The sequence below is a fragment of the Callorhinchus milii genome, unplaced genomic scaffold, assembly GCF_018977255.1.
Source record: "Callorhinchus milii isolate IMCB2004 unplaced genomic scaffold, IMCB_Cmil_1.0 Scaffold1, whole genome shotgun sequence".
In the NCBI taxonomy this organism is placed as follows: domain Eukaryota; kingdom Metazoa; phylum Chordata; class Chondrichthyes; order Chimaeriformes; family Callorhinchidae; genus Callorhinchus; species Callorhinchus milii.
This window is the reverse complement of record NW_024704742.1, coordinates 8,222,661-8,239,529: the sequence shown is the minus strand read 5'-3', so window position 1 is coordinate 8,239,529 and position 16,869 is coordinate 8,222,661. Positions and strand designations below refer to the sequence as shown.

At 54.7% G+C, this 16,869-nt stretch overlaps 2 protein-coding genes across 2 annotated transcripts; both read left to right on the top strand.

Annotated features, from left to right (window-relative positions):
* Positions 1–317: 317 nt before the first annotated feature.
* On the top strand, positions 318–3,370 carry LOC103172643 (dynactin subunit 1-like). Its single transcript, XM_042339700.1, has 5 exons — positions 318–328; positions 717–912; positions 1,566–1,663; positions 2,818–2,907; positions 3,129–3,370. The coding sequence occupies exons 2-5, from the start codon at positions 726–728 to the stop codon at positions 3,252–3,254; spliced, it is 501 nt and encodes a 166-aa protein (XP_042195634.1). The 5' UTR covers positions 318–328; positions 717–725; the 3' UTR covers positions 3,255–3,370.
* A 1,784-nt stretch (positions 3,371–5,154) lies between these two features.
* Positions 5,155–16,573, top strand: LOC103173225 (galectin-3-binding protein). Its single transcript, XM_042338042.1, has 6 exons — positions 5,155–5,407; positions 11,211–11,402; positions 12,210–12,383; positions 13,692–13,750; positions 13,999–14,258; positions 15,454–16,573. Exons 1-6 carry the CDS (start codon positions 5,155–5,157, stop codon positions 16,571–16,573), a joined length of 2,058 nt encoding a protein of 685 aa, XP_042193976.1.
* The last annotated feature ends 296 nt before the right edge of the window (positions 16,574–16,869 follow it).

Sequence of the window (16,869 nt, the reverse complement as noted above, 5' to 3'; positions counted from 1 at the left end):
CTCACAACCACAGCCTGAGGGTGAGTGTGTCACACACACACACACACCACTCACAACCACAGCCTGAGGGTGAGTGTGTCACACACACACACACACACACACACTCACAACCACAGCCTGAGGGTGAGGATGTCTCACACACACACACACTCACAACCACAGCCTGAGGGTGAGTGTGTCACACACACACACACACACAACACACACACACACACTCACAACCACAGCCTGAGGGTGAGTGTGTCACACACACACACACACACTCACAACCACAGCCTGAGGGTGAGGATGTCTCACACACACACACACTCACAACCACAGCCTGAGGGTGAGTGTGTCACACAACCACACACACACAATCACAGCCTGAGGGTGAGTGTGTCACACAACCACACACACACAATCACAGCCTGAGGGTGAGTGTCTCACACACACAACCACACAAATACACAACCACACACAGATTCACACACACAAACACAACCGCAACCTGAGGGTGAATCACACACACACAACCACGCACACAACCTGAGGGTGTGTCACACATACACACAATCACAGCCTGAGGGTGAGTGTCACACACACACACACACACACACACCCTGAAGGTGAGTCACAGTTTGAGGGTGTGTTGGGGGTGAGGGGGAGTGTCGGGGGTGTTTTGGTGGTTTATGGTACAGACTGTACCCGGTAACCCCCCCGTTGCCCCCTGACAGGCTGCTGGGATGCGAGCGGAGCTGGAGGCGCTGCCTCCCCTGGTGGTCCCGAGGCTGAGTATGCGCGGCGAGGGCGAGGGGGGGGGGCAGGACCCCGGCCTGGGGGCTCTGAGGAGGAAGACCAGCCAACTCCTCGACAGCCTCCAGCACATAAGTGCCAGCATGAAGGTCGTCTCCTTGTGCCCCTCACAGCCAGGTCAGTGTCCAGTGTGTGTGTGTCCTGTGTGTGTGTGTGTGTGCTCACTGTGTGTGTGTGTGTGTGTGTGTGCCCAGTATGTGCGCATGGTGTACGTGTGGTCAGTATGTGTGTGACCAGTATGTGTGTGTGTGCTCACTGTGTGTGTGTGTGTGTTTGTGCCCAGTATATGCGCACGGTGTACGTGTGCTCAGTGTGTGTGTGACCAGTATGCATTCCCTGTGTGTGTGCTCACTGAGTCTGTGTGTGCCCAGTGTGTGTGGGCTCACTGTGTGTGCGTGTGTGTGTGTGTGTGTGGGGGGGAAGCACTGACGTGTGCATGGGTGGGGCAGGGGGAATTGACGTGTGTGTGGGGGGGGTGGGCACTGACGTATGTGTGTTGGGGTGGGTACTGGCGTGTGTGTGTGTGTGTGGGGCCATTGACGTGTGTGTGGTGGGGGGACTGACGTGTGTGTGTGTGGGAGGGGGGGACTGATGTGTGTATGTGTGTGGGGGGGGAGTGACGTGTGTGTGTGGTGGGGGGTGCACTGACGTGTGTGTGTGGGGGGGGCACTGACGTGTGCGTGGTGGGAGGGGGGCACTGACGTGTGTGCGTGGGGGGGCGCTGACGTGTGTGTGTGTGTGGGGGGGGCACTGACGTGTGTGTGTGACAGCTGGAGGAGCCGCCGAGGTGAGGGCGCGACCGGCAGCTCAGCTCCTGGAGCAGGCAGCACAACTGCAACAGCTCAGGGACACCGTCAATCGCATCAAGGTAACAGCTCAGCACACACAGCCTGTATGTACGCGCGCAACACGCACACCCTGCACACGCACACACCCTGTGCATACACACCCACTCTGTACATACACCCCCTGCACACACTCACTCACATCCATTACACGCAAACATCCTGTACACACACACACACCCTGTACACACACATTCCATACACCCAGGGAGGTGCCATGAAGGATTTGAAATCAAAATGGCCAGTAAACAGCCGGGGGGCAGACAGTGCTGAGTCAGCCCGGTACACGGCATTGGACTCGGACCTTGAGAACATCAAGGTGGTGGCATGTCACACACTGTCCTGTAAAGGTCCTCCCACCACACTGAAGGCAGATTCCTGTCAGATAGCTGCTGAGGAGGCTCTGAGGTTTGGGGCGACAGCTGCTGAAGGTGAGACCTGGATCCCAGTCCACATGCCCAGCGCCGGGACCCCACCCCGATTGGCCGCAGAGAGACCGGCAGCTGCTGCTTAAACTCCACACCTCCAACTGGTGGGACCATCCCTCAGTGGGAAGGGACACGGCCCGAGCTGTGGGCAGGAAGATGGTGGCAAAGCTCTCACACGTTTCATGCTGAGCTGTGTTCCCCAACGAGAAGTTCACAGTGTCAAACGACCAACTACAATAATAATTCTTACATTTGATATTTGGGCCTTATCACATCTTCGAGACATCTCAAAGCCCTTCACAGAATGTACTGTGAAGTGAATTAACTGTATATTTTGTGGGTGAAACGCGGCAGCCAATTGCGCGCAGCAGTGTCCCACCAACAGTGTTGGATTGAAGTGAGCAGTTTATTATTATTTTTTAAAAGTTTGTAGGGATTATTACCCTTGGAAAAGCGATCCACCAGTCGACTAACAAGTGGGTTCCTGCCTACTGCTAGTTAAACAGAGGCGTGTAGAGTAAGGAAACTTGCCTAAGGTTTCCCCTGCCCGGGAATCGAACCCACACCACCTGTTTGCGACGCGAGTATCTCTAACCACTGAGCTACAGGATTCCACAGGACGTCCCGAGGTCCTGGACAGTCAGGGGTTTGGACTCGAGTTGGGATTGGGAGGGGTGGAGGGCCGGGAGGATGATGATTGTGGCTCGTGTTGTGGCCAAGGCTGACCGGTCAGTGACTCTTGTGTTCAGGATGAAGTGGATCGTGTGTCGGCCGGCCAGAGGACGGGCACTCGCGTTCCCTCAGACTTTGCCACCTTCCCATCGCCCGCCTACACCAAGGTCAGTCAGTGCCAGGTGGTCAGTGTGTGGGTTTCCGGGGTGGGGGCTGTGCTGGGGGTGGGGTGGCTGTGTTGTGTGGGTGGGGGTCTGTGCTGGGTGAGGCTGTGCTGTGGGGGTGCTGTGGTGTGCTGGGGGTGTCTGGGCTGTGCTGGGGGAGACTGTGCTCGGGGTGGGGGGGTGGTCTCTGTGGGGGCTGTGATGTCAGTGTGTGCGTGTTACAGGCTCGGGCGGAGCTGCCTGTGTACTTGGGGAAGGTAACGGTGCCGTGTGAGGATGGTCGGGGGCAGCTTCACCGCATCATCGTCCAACAGGAGCAGCTCCAGCAGCTACACAGCCGCCTCATCTAACCCCGGCAAAGCCCCCTCCCCAATATAGCCCCCTTGCATACACTACCACCCTCGTATAGCACCCCCACCCTGGCACAGCCCCCCCATGGTCCCCCGGTACAGCCCCTCCCCCAAACACCCCCATCCCCAATATAGCCCCCCAACATACCCTTCCCTCCCCCATACACCTCACGAGTATAGACCCCCCCCCACCCTGATATAACCACTGCACATCTAGATACAGCCACCCCCCGCACAGCGCCCCCTCATATACTCTCGCACAGCCCCCCGCCCCCACAATACCTCCAGCCTGATATACTCCGTCTCTGAGCTCCCCCTTCCCCCCTCCCCGAGCCCCAACTCCTTCCATGATCTCCTCCCCCACTCCCTGTGCTCCTCCCCCCTCCCTGTGCTCCTCCCCCCTCCCTGAGCTCCTCCCCCTCCCTGAGCTCCTCCCCCCTCCCTGAGCTCCTCCCCCTCCCTGAGCTCCTCCCCCTCCCTGAGCTCCTCCCCCTCTCTGAGCTCCTCCCCCTCCCTGGCTCCTCCCCCTCCCTGAGCTCCTCCCCCCTCCCTGAGCTCCTCCCCTCCCTGAGCTCCTCCCCCCTCCCTGTGCTCCTCCCCCCTCCCTGACTCCTCCCCCTCCCAGTGTTCCTGCACCTTCCCCCTGTGACTCACTGTAATGTGTGTAAATCATTGTAACTGATCACTAACCACTAATAAACCTTTACTGACTGATTTTTGTTATTTTTCTCTTTATTTGAACCATTTCCTCCACAGCTGGATTCAGTTTGTGGGGTCCCAGAGCCGGTGTAGTTTGGGCCCCTCTTTCCATATTCAATACCTTTTCTTTATTGTTTTACCATCACCCAAACCCGCAGCGATTGATATAGCATCTTATCACGTTTTCGAGACATCTCAAAGTGCTGCATAGATTATACTATAAAGTGAATTGACGGCAGAGGTGAACCTGGACTCCCACAACCTGAACCCCAAGAGTGAGGGACAGAGGGAATATAATACAAATTTACGTTAGGAGAATGCCTTTCACTTCGGGAGGACATCCATATGAGAGAGAGGGGTGGAGGGAGAGAAAGAGAAAGCATGTGAGGAGAGAAAGAGTGAGAATGAAGGGTGGAGGGAGAGAGAAAGAAGTGGGGCTGTGCTGGGACTCGGCCTCCCCCGGCTGTGTCCTGTAATGGGATGTGATACTATTAAAGTTTTTCTTTAGTGTAAATCTTATTATCACTTTTACAGCTTGTTTATATAATCACTAGCTGTATCCGTTGCAGCTACACTTGCAACCAGTTTCATTTAATCGGCCTTCTCTCTTTCGTCTAACATTTTTATTTGTAACTTGAAAGGTTTGATCATCGCTTATTGGGCATCTATTAAGATTAAGAAAATGTGCCGTTGAACTCGTTAGCATCCGTTTTTCACATATTTGCTCACATACAGTGGATGGATTACACCTGAACAGGAGAGAAATGCAGAACAGACTAAGTTGGTTTTAGAGTGGATGCACGGAGTGTGACAAATAAGGTTGGTGAGCTGCAGACTCAAGGTGCCACATGGGGTTATGATGTAGTGGCAATAATGGAGACAAGGCAGGTGAACCTTATGATGAACCTTTAAAAAACACTGGTTAGGCCTCAGCTCGAGACTGTGTTCGGTTCTGGGCATCACACTTTAGGAAGGATGTCAAGGCATTGGAGAGGGTGTAAAGGAGATTTATCAGGATGGTACCAGGAATGAGGGACTTCAGTTATCAGGAGAGGATAGAGAAGCCAGGATATAGCAGAGCTCAAAAACAAAAGTTTTCCCAAATCTCAGCCATAACTACACAAATCATACGTGGTTGTGTGAACGAGCAATCCCGGCTTCAAAAGATGAGTCTGCAGCGAGATCAATTCCCAGCTACTCAATGGCATCCCTGGCCAAGAAACTGTACAAGACCATAGATACTGCTCCTGACATCAAAACTACTGTCAACTACCGAACTACGTTTTTAAACTCTTCAGAACCATCCGGTCAGTATGCCTTCACACAAACTCATACTAAAGCTTGGATGCATAACCACGCTGCTGAGGAATCTAGATGCACTGAAGCTATGCAATGGCACAAGGTTGGTGGTAAAGCAGTTGATGCCACATGTTATAGAAGCAATTTTCCGACTGGTCAGTTCAAAGGGAAGCTGTATTCATTCCTTGCATCCCACTGCTCCCAAGTGACTGCCCGTTTGTGTTCAAAAGGCTCCAATTCAGGAATCTGAAGAATTCATGGATCGAATGTTTCGGGAGGCGGTCACCCCACAGCCACAGAGTGTTCATGAGGAAATAGAGTGTGTGACCACCTGGAAGAGGGGACGGGCACTGCAGAAATCCCCTGAGAGTGTGGCACTCACAAACCGGTTCTCTACTGAATACCAGTCAGGGTGATGACACCTCTGGGGAGAGGAGTCAAAAACAAATGGATGCACAGGGGGACACAGAGAAGAGTGTCAATGCAATTGTCATTGGGGACACAATGGAGTAGACAGACGTTTCTGCAACCAAAGATGTGACTCTCGCATGGTATGTTGCCATGATGTCCGATCCATGACAGGTTGTGGAGTCCTGTAGCTCAGTGGTTAGAGCACTCTCTTTGCAAGTGAGAGATCTGAGTTCAATTCCAGGCAGAGGGCGAAACCTTGGGCAAGTTTCCTTACTCCACACAGAGCCTAATAATAATCCCTCCAAAACAAAAACAATAATAAATTGGTCATTTTCAATCTACGACTGTTTGTGGGACATTGCTGTGCGCAATCGGCCGCCGCTTTCCCCCACAAATATACAGTCAATTCACTTTACAGTGTGTTCTGTGAAGCGCTTTGGGACGTCCTCCCGACGTGAAAAGTGCTATATCAAATGCAAGGATTATTATTATTATCCATGTAGAGAAAAAAGAGCTGAGATCCTACAGGGAGAAGCTAGGGAAAAAGCTAAAGAGTAGGACCTTAAAGGTGGTGATCTCTGGATTACTCCCAATGCCTCACAGCAGGATCAAACATATGTGTGCATAGCTGGAGAAATGGTGCAGAAAGGAAGGCTTCAGATTCCTGGAATATTGAGACCAGTTTTGGGCAGGTGGGACCTGCACAGGATGGATGGGTTACACCTGAACAAGGCTGAGACCAATGTTCTCACAGCGAAGTTAACTAGTGCTGTGGGGAAAGGTTTAAACTAATTTTGAGGGGGGAAGGGAATCCGGATGTAACATCAGGGAGGAGAAACATGTTACTTAGAGGGCTGGGAAAGATAAATAGCAATGTAGTCCAGAAAAAGGAGGGATAAGAAGGGGGAGAAATGCAGAGCAGACTCAGTTGGTCTTGGAGTGCATATACGTAAATGCATGGAGTGTAACAAATACGACTGATGAGCTGCGGCTCAAGTTGCCACATGGGGTTATGAGGCAGTGGCAATAACGGAGACCTGGCTCAAACAAGGGCAGGAATGGGAGCTGAATATTCCTGGCTACAATCAATTTATTCAGGAGGGACAGGGAAGGAAAAAAAGGAGGGAGGGGTGTCAATATTGATTAAAGACATGGTTACGGCCCTGGAAAAGGATGATGTGCTAGAGGGTCCAAAAACAGAATCTATTTGGTTAGAGTTAAGGAGCAGACTCTGTTACTCTGTTAGGCGTATACTATAGACCACCAAATAGTGGGAAAGAGATAGACGAGGAAATCTGCAAGCAGGCTTCAGAAAGGTACAAAAACAATAAGAGTAGTGATAATGGGGGATTTCAATTATCCAAACATAGACTGACAAAATAACAGTATAAAGGGCAAGGAGGGGAAAGGATTCTTGAAATGTGTGCAGGATAACTTTCCGGATCAATATGTTTCCAGCCCAACGAGGAAGGAAGCAGTGCTGGATCTAGATCTGGGGAATGAAATGCGGCAAGTGGAGTAGGTTTCAGTAGCAGAGAATCTGGACAACAGCGATCACAACATCATTAGGTTTAGAGTACTTATAGAAAGGGACAAGGAGCAATCAAAGGTGAAGATGTGGTGGGGAGGGGGAGATGATGGGGTTGTGGTGGTGGGGGGGAGATGATGGGGTTGTGGTGGTGGGGGGGAGATGATGGGGTTGTGGTGTGGGAGGAGATGATGGGGTTATGGTGGGGGGAGAGATGATGGGGTTGTGGTGGGGGGGGAGAGATGATGGGGTTGTGGGGGGGGGGGTGGAGATGGAGGGATTGTGGGAGGAGATGGAGGGATTGTGGGTGGAGATGGTGGGGTTGTGGGGGGGGGGGGGTGGAAGAGGGGCTTTGGGGGGGGGGGGGGAGTTCTAGAGGTGAGAAGTGTCAGATCTGATGATTCAGCCACCGATTTGTGTGTGTGTGTGTGTGTGTGTGGTTGGGGGGGGGGTTGGGGGGCTGGTGGCGAGTGAACAGAAAGCCCAAGTTAGCCACGTGGATGGTTGAACAGTGGAGTGGGGTCAGGGGAGATTGAAGAGGAAGTACTGGAGTGTAAAGGAAAGGGATCTATAGGTGAGGATGAGGACTTGCCAACGTGCAGTCAAAGGAGGCTGATAAAATGTGGGGGTGTGGAGTTTGGTGAGGGTGAGAGTTTCGTATGAGTAGAAGTGGGGGAGTGAGGGAGACCAGCAGAGCATTAGGCAAATCTAAGCCGTTGGATGTCAATCGTGACAATTCTCTTCCTCCTCCTCCCCCAGAGAGAGAGAGAGAGAGAGGGGTAAGTGGGGTCTCTGTGGAGCAGAACTGGCTCAAGTGATGTCGCTGGGAATGGAATTAAGTCAATTCTTTGTCTCACTCACTCAGTTCCCTTAACCCTGAAAGCTGAACGGGGAGGGTGGTCCCAGCTCGACAAGCAGCAGGAAAGCGTACCAGACTGCAATAGCAATGGTTAGACTCCAGCAGTTACCCCAATGCACACTCGCTCTCACACTGACACTCTCACACACACTCACTCTCACACTGACACTCTCTCACACACTCGCTCTCACACACTCACTCTCACACTGACACTCACACACACTCACTCTCACACTGACACACTCCCACACACTCTCACACACTGACAGTCTCACACATTCACTCTCACACTGACACTCACTCTCACAACTCATTCTCACTGACACTCTCACTCTTGACACTCACTCTGAGAGTTAACATTCCGACATTCACTCTCTCATTCACTCTCACAATCACACGGAAACATTCAGTCACTCTAATACACTCAGATTCACTCCACTCACACATGCACAGCAATGCTGATAATCCTTGCATTTGATATAGAGCTTTATCAGGTCTTCGAGACGTTTCAAAGCACTTCACGGAATATACTGTAAAGTGAATTGACTGTATATTTGTGGGCGAAGCGCGGCAGCCAATTGCGCACAGCAATGTCCCACAAACAGTCGTGGATTGAAGTGACCAATTTATTATTGTTTTTTTTCTTGAGGGATTATTATCAGGTGTGGAGTAAGGAAACTTTCCTAAGGTTTCACGCTGACCTGCGGGAATCGAACCCAGGTCTTGCGCTTGCGAGGGCTCTAACTACTGAGCTACAGGACTCCAAGGACTGTGTGTAATGCACACAGTCAATCTGACACATTCACACTGACACGTTCACAGTCATAGATGCTTTCACACTGACCCTGACACACACGCTCAGCCAATCAGACATTCTCCGCCCATAAGTGTTGAGTCAGCAGATTCCATTCAAATGGAGATTAGACCTGAGTCAGCGTTAAACACTGTCACTGACAACTGGTGGGCAAAGGTATGTGAGCTGTCATGTATGTGTTCGGGTTGTGAAGTGTGTGAGGGGTGTGTGTTTGGGGTGTGTGGGGTGTGAGATGTGTATGTGGTTTGGGGTGATGGGTGTGTGTGTTTGGTGGGAGAGGTGTGTGTTTGCTGTGTGAAGTGTGCATGTTTGGGATGTTTGGTGTATGTGTGTTTGTATGTTTGGGATGTGTTTGTGTGTATGGGGCTTGGTGTGTTTGGGACGTGTGTTTGGGGTGTGTGATGTGTGTGTTTGGGGTGTGTTTTACTGTATGAGTTTAGTGCATTTGTGTGTGTTGAGGTATTGGTGGACGGGACTGTGGTGTGGGCAGGTGTGGTTGGGCTGTGGGCATGGGGGCGGGGTGGTGGGTTGTGGGCATGGGGCTGTGGGGGGCTGTGGGCAAGGGGTGGGACTGAGGTGTGGGGAGGTGCTGGGTGTGGGGGGGCTGGGAGCATGGGAGCTGTGGTGGGGCTGTGGGCATGGGGGGCGGGGCTGGGTGGGGCTGTGGGCATGTGGTGTGGATGGGGGTGGGTGGGGCTGTGGGCATGGGGGCGGGGCTGGGCATGACTGTGGGCATGGGGCGGGTGGGACTGTGGGCATGGGGGCGGGGCTGGATGTGGGTGGGGCTGTGGTTATGGGGCGGGGCTGGGTTTGGCTGGGGTTATGGGTATGGGGGCGGGGATGGACATGGCTGTGGTTATGGGGGCGGAGCTGGGTGTGGGTGGGGCTATGGGTATGGGGGCGAATCTGGGGATGGCTGTGGGCATGGGGGTGGGGCTGGGTGTGGGTGGGGCTATGGGTGTGGGGGCGGGGCTGAGTGTGGGTGGGGCTGTGGGCATGGGGGCGGGGCTGGGTGGGGCTGTGGGCATGGGGGCGGGGCTGGGCATGGCTGTGGGCATGGGGGCGGGGCTGGGTGGGCTGTGGGCATGGGGGCGGGGCTGGGTGTGGGTGGGGCTGTGGGCATGGGGGCGGGGCTGGGTGTGGGTGGGGCTGTGGGCATGGGGGCGGGTGTGGGTGGGGCTGTGGGCATGGGGGCGGGTGTGGGTGGGGCTGTGGGCATGGAGGCGGGGCTGGGTGGGGCTGTGGGCATGGGGGCGGAGCTGGTGTGGGTGTGGGTGTGGGTGGGGCTGACGTGTGTGAATTACAGGGAATATGATCCGCCTGATCCTCACTGCGACCGTCATCTCACTCTCCATCACCATAACAGGTAACAGCGTGGGGGGTATGTCACAGGGTGGGGAGGGGTATCGGGTGGGGGAGGGTATGTCACAGGGTGGGGAGGGGGTATCGGGTGGGGGAGGGTATGTCACGGGGTGGGGAGGGGGTATCGGGTGAGGGAGGGTATGTCACAGGGTGGGGAGGGGTATCGGGTGGGGGAGGGTATGTCACGGGGTGGGGAGGAGGTATCGGGTGGGGGAGGGTATGTCACGGGGTGGGGAGGGGTATCGGGTGGGGGAGGGTATGTCACGGGGTGGGGAGGGGGTATCGGGTGGGGGAGGGTATGTCACGGGGTGGGGAGGGGGTATCGGGTGGGGGAGGATATGTCACGGGGTGGGGAGGGGGTATCGGGTGGGGGAGGGTATGTCACGGGGTGGGGAGGGGGTATCGGGTGGGGGAGGGTATGTCACGGGGTGGAGAGGGGGTATCGGGTGGGGGAGGGTATGTCACGGGGTGGGGAGGGGGTATCGCGTGGGGGAGGGTATGTCACGGGGTGGGGAGGGGGTATCGGGTGGGGGAGGGTATGTCACGGGGTGGGGAGGGGGTATCGGGTGGGGGAGGGTATGTCACGGGGGGGGGGGGGGGGGAGCAAGACCATGGAGGGCTTTGAAGGTGAGGACCAGGATCTTGAACTGTATCCTCTGTGTGATGGGAAGCCGGTGGAGTCGGGTGAGGATGGGGGGTCATAGGGTCCCGGAGTCTGGTGCGGGAGAGGACACGGGCTGCAGAGCTCTGGATGATCTGCAGCCTACGGAGGGAGGAGATGGGGAGCCGACAAGCAGTGAGTTTGCATAGTAATGAAATGTAATGAAGTAATGAAGGCGTGTATGAGGGTTTCAGTGACTGCAGTGTGGTCACACGGGGTGAGGGGGTGTCACGGGGGATGAGGGGCTGTCACGGGGGGTGAGGGGGCATCACAGCGGGGAGGGGCATCACGGGGGGTTGACTAACCCTGTCCCTGGTTCCCAGCTGCAGATGATGGTGACCTGCGGCTGTTGGGTGGGGGGTTGGAGAGCGAGGGCCGAGTGGAGGTTCAATACCGCGGCCAGTGGGGCACCGTGTGTGATGACGAATGGGACATGGCAGACGCTCATGTGGTTTGTCGCTCTCTCGGCTACGCCAACGCCACACAGGCTGTGACCGGCGGCCGCTTCGGATCAGGTCAGTGAGGAGTGTGTGTGTTAGGGAGGGGGGGGTGTGTATGTCAGGAAGGGGTGCGTTTGTCAGGGAGGGTGTGTGTTTGTCAGGTTGGGGTGTGTGTGTGTCATTGAGGGGTGTGTGTGTCAGGTTGGGGTGTGTGTGTGTCAGTGAGGGGTGTATGTGTCAGGGAGTGGGGTGTCTGTGTCAGTGAGGGGTGTATGTGTCAGTGAGGGGTGTATGTGTCAGGGAGTGGTGTGTATGTGTCAGTGAGGGGTGTATGTGTCAGTGAGGGGTGTATGTGTCAGTGAGGGGTGTATGTGTCAGTGAGGGGTGTATGTGTCAGTGAGGGGTGTATGTGTCAGTGAGTGGTGTATGTGTCAGGGAGTGGTGTGTATGTGTCAGTGAGTGGTGTGTATGTGTCAGTGAGGGGTGTATGTGTCAGGGAGTGGTGTGTATGTGTCAGTGAGGGGTGTATGTGTCAGGGAGTGGTGTGTATGTGTCAGTGAGGGGTGTATGTGTCAGTGAGGGGTGTATGTGTCAGTGAGGGGTGTATGTGTCAGTGAGGGGTGTATGTGTCAGTGAGGGGTGTATGTGTCAGTGAGGGGTGTATGTGTCAGTGAGGGGTGTATGTGTCAGTGAGGGGTGTATGTGTCAGTGAGGGTTGTGTATCAGTGAGCAGTGTGTTTCAGTGAATGTGTAGGTATGTCAGTGAGGGGTGTGTGTGTCAGTGAAAGGCGGTGTATGTGTTACAGGCTATGTGTGTGTGTGTTAGACGGTGTGTTACAGGCGGTGTGTGTTGTTACAGGCGGTGTGTGTGTGTTGTTACAGGCGCGGGGCCGATCTTGCTGGATGATGTGAGGTGTTTGGGGACGGAGCGGTCACTGATAAACTGTAAAACCAAAGGCTGGAGTGTTCATGACTGTGAGCACTGGGAGGCCGCGGGGGTGCGGTGCGACACCAGCAACCACTTCCCAATGATGAGCAGCACCACCAGCGCAGCAGGTAACCCTGGCTATGTGTGTATCTGTAGCCGTCTGTGTCTGTGTGTATGTCACAGGCGGTGTGTGACTTGTATGCCACAGACTTGTGTGTTACAGACTGTGTGTGTCTGTACCCATCTGTGTGTGTGTCTGTGATCGTATCACTGACTCTCTCCGCTTTCTTTCACTTTCTAACTCTTTTACTTAATCTCTCTCAGTCTCTTTCACCCTTCTCTCTCTCACTGTATCTCTCGACTCTTTCAGTCTCACTCTACCTGTTTCTATCGTTCTTGCCCACATTTTCTCTCACTCTCTATATAACACAGGAATGTATGGCTGGAGAAATGGTGCAGAAAGAAGGGCTTCAGGTTTCCTGGAACATTGGGACCAGTTTTGGTGCAGGTGGGACCTGTGCAAGTGGATGGGTTACACCTGAACAGGGGTGGAACCAATGTCCTCACAGGGAGGTTAACTAGTTCTGTAGGGAAGGGTTTAAACTAATTTCAAGGGGGGAAAAGGATGTAACATTAAAGACGACAAATTACATAGAGGGCAGGGAGAGACGAACCGCAATGTAATAAGGAGTAGTCCAGAAAAAGGAGGGATTAGATGGGGGAGAAATGCAGAACAGATTAAGTTGGTCTTGGAGTGCATGTGCGTAAATGCACGGAGTGTGACAAATATGACTGGTGGGCTGCGGCTCAAAGAGCCACATGGGGTTGCGATAGTGACAATAACGGGTACAAAAGTCAGGAAGTTATGGTGAACCTTTATAAAACACTGGTTAGGGCTCAGCTCAAGACTGTGTTCAGTTCTGGACCCCACACCTTAGGAAGGATGTCAAGGCATTGGAGAGGATGCAAAGGAGATTGACCAGAATGGTACCAGGAATGAGGGGCTTCAGGTATCAGGAATAAGGGACTTCAGGTATCAGGAGAGGATAGAGAAGCCGGGATTATTCTCCTTGGGGTAGAGAAGGTTAAGAGGAAACTGAATTGTAATTTTCAAAATGAAGAGGGGATTCGATAGGATGAACAAGGAGAAACTATTTTCACTGGCGGGAGGATCGGTAACCCGAGGATTTAAAATAGATGTTAAAAGAAACAGAGGGGAGGTGAGGAGAAATTGTTTCACACAGCGAGTTGTTCAGATCTGGAATGCATTGTCTCACTCTTTCACACTCACTTTCTCTCGTGAGTGACTCTCCCTCTTTATCACATTTTCTCTCGTTCTCTGTGACCAGATCAGGCAGTTGCCAGGGTCACTCTGTCTCTTTCACACTCTCTCTGTCTTTCTGTCTCTCAGTCTGCCTGTCTCTCGCTCTCTCTGTGTGACTCTCACTCCCTCTCTGTTTCACACTCTTTGGTGTCTCACACATTCTCTCTTTCTGTCTCTCACGTACACTCTCTCTCTCTCGGTCTCCCACATACACTCGCACTGTCTCACAATCTCTAGTCTCTCATACACACTCTTTGTCTCTGTCTCTCACGCTCACACTCTTTGTCTCTCTGTCATTCACATAGACTCTCTCTCTCGGTCTCCCACATACACTCGCACTCTGTCTCACAATCTCTCTCGTCTCTCACACACTCTTTGTCTCTCTGTCACTCACATACACTCTCTCTCACACAGACCAGGCTGAGTTCCCGGGGTACCACCTAGAACGCCCCATGGAGCTGCAGCAGTCACTATCGCTGTTGTACCTGAGCCAGAAACACTGTCAGGTGAAGATCCTGGTGCTGACGGCGCAGGGTGGCCCGGTGCGGCTCCACCTGTGCGCACATCGCCTGATCCTTGCCCTCAGCCAGGACGGCAACAGCCTGAGCCACAACCGTTCCTCAGGCATCCAACTGGTGGTGCCCTCAGACTGTCTGGCCTTCGTAGAGGACTTCATCAGGTCAGAGAGAGTGAGAGAGAACAGGGGGAGTGTAAGAGAGGGGGAGTGTGAGAGAGAGTCAGAGCCTGAACTGCCTCAGGTACTTCCACAACAAGATCATAGACATCACGCTGACCTCAGTGGCATGTGTATAATAATCCTTGCATTTGATATGGCGCCTTATCACGTCTTCGAGACGTCTTAAAGCGCTTCACAGAATATACTGTGAAGTTTTGTGGTCGAAACACGGGAGTCAATTGCACACAACAGTGTCCCACAAACAGTGATTATAGGCTTTGTTGTGAAATGGGTGAAAGGAACTATTTCTGCAGACTCTGCTCCCAAACAGGAGAGCAACTCATCCCCCCGGATCTGAAGATATAATATTCTAATTTCTCCCAGCTCTGCTTGGGTTTGGAATGTGTTTTTTTGTTAGTGAGACACAAAGGAGAGTGAGAAAGCAGAATCTGGAAACGGGAGAAAAAACATTTTCATTGGAAATTGTGAGAATTTATTATTTTTTTTGGAACGAGTCGTTGCTTTTCTTCCATAATTCTGGGGTTTTGATGTCAAGTTTTAGTATCTTTATTGCACCCCGAGCTGATATCAGCAAACTCAGCACAGACCAGCTGTATGAGAGGGAGGGAGAGTGTGTGATAATAATAATAATCCTTGTATTTGATATGGCGCCTTATCACGTCTTTGAGACACCTCAAAGAGTCAAGACAGAGAGAGTGATGGAGAGTGTGGGGGGAAGAGTGTGTGAGAGAGGAAGGGAGTGTGTGTGTGTGTGAGGGAGGAAAAGTGTGTGAGGGAGGGAGTGTGTGTGTGTGAGGGAGGAAGAGTGTGAGGGAGTGTGTGTGGGAGAGGGAGTGTGTGAGGGAGTGTGTGAGGGAGTGAGTGAGTGTGAGTGAGTGTGTGAGTGATTGTGTGTGAGGGAGTGAGTGAGTGTGTGTGAGTGAGTGTGTGTGTGTGAGTGAGTGTGTGTGAGGGAGTGAGTGTGTGTGAGGGAGTGAGTGTGTGTGAGGGAGTGAGTGTGTGTGAGGGAGTGAGTGTGTGTGAGGGAGTGAGTGAGTGTGAGGGAGTGAGTGTGTGTGAGGGAGTGTGTGTGAGTGAGTGTGTGTGAGTGTGTGTGTGAGGGAGTGAGTGTGTGTGAGGGAGAGTGTGAGGGGGGGAGGGAGAGCCTGACCAGCCGTGTCCCCCCCCCCCCCCTCAGGTACTTCTACACCAAGAGCATGGACATCACTCTGGCCTCGGTGCGGTGTGTGCACGAGCTGGCGAGCAGTTACGGGGTGCGGGCGCTGCGGGAGGCCTGTCACCAGCTGCTTTACCAGCTGCTGCCCCAGGACCGCAGCTTCGCGCTCCAGCTGCAGCTGTACAGCTACGCCGAGGCCGCTCAGGAGGCCGAGCTGCGGGGCCTGTGCCTGCGGTACCTGGCCCTGAACTGCCAGGCCTTCAGCCAGTCCTCGGCCTGGCTCCGGCTCGAGGCCCGGCAGCTGTCGGCGCTGCTGCTCCGCTCCGACCTGGTGCTGCACGGCGAGCTGTCCCTGTACCGGGCGGTGGAGGCCTGGCTCCTGCCCCGGGCGGCGGGGCCGGGGCTGCGGCACGAGCTGCTCGGGCGGCTCCGCTTCGCCATGTTCTCGCCCGAGCAGCTGGTGGCGCTGCAGAGCCAGCGCGGGCCCGAGCTGCAGCGCGACAGCTTCCTGCTGCAGCGCCTGCTCCAGGCCTTCCGCTTCCACTCGCTTCCGGTGGCCAGGCTGGGGGCGGGGCTGGGGGTGGAGCCGCGCATCTACACGGGCCCCGATTGGACCGCGCTGCTGCCGCTCGAGCCGGCCGACCCGGGGGCGCCGCCGGACCCCGCCCCCGCGCTGCGCTACGACGGCTTCCGGTACGTGCACCAGCTGAGCTTCCGGCGCCCCGCCTCCCCCGGCCTCACCTTCAGCACCGCGCGCTTCCCCAGCCGCTACTACAGCTCCGTGCGCGTGCGCTGGGCCGCGGCCTATCACCCGAGCGCCCAGGCCTGTCGTCACAGCCAGGCCTCCTGCCCCCCCCGCGGCTACCCCGTGGTGACGCTCAGCCCGGACCCCGCCCACCCCGGCCCTGACCCCGCCCACCCCGGCCCTGACCCCGCCCACCCCGACCCTGACTCCGCCCACCCCGGCATCGCCTACCGCAACCTGGTGCTGTTCCTGTGCGGCAGTCAGGTGGCGCTCGCGCTCCCGCTGCAGGGCGGCCGCGCCGCCGTCCCCTCCTTCACGGCCCTCGGCCCCCACTTCAGCTGCGACTCCGGATTCTCCGCTCTCCGCTTCGTGGTCAGACCCACCGTCACTCACTGACTCGCCCTCTCCCACCCACACAGTCGGTCTGCATCGCGTCACCGCGTGTGTCACCGTGTGTGTCACCGTGTGTGTCACTGTGTGTGTCACTGTGACTGTGTCACTGTGTGTGTCACTGTGACTGTGTCACTGTGTGTGTCACTGACTGTGTCACTGTGTGACTGTGTGTGTCACTGTGTGTCACTGTGACTCACTGTGTGGCTGTGTGTGTGACTGTCACTGTGTGTGTGACTGTGTCACTGTTTCACTGTGTGTGTCACTGTGTCACTGTGTGTGTGACAGTGTCACTGTGTGTC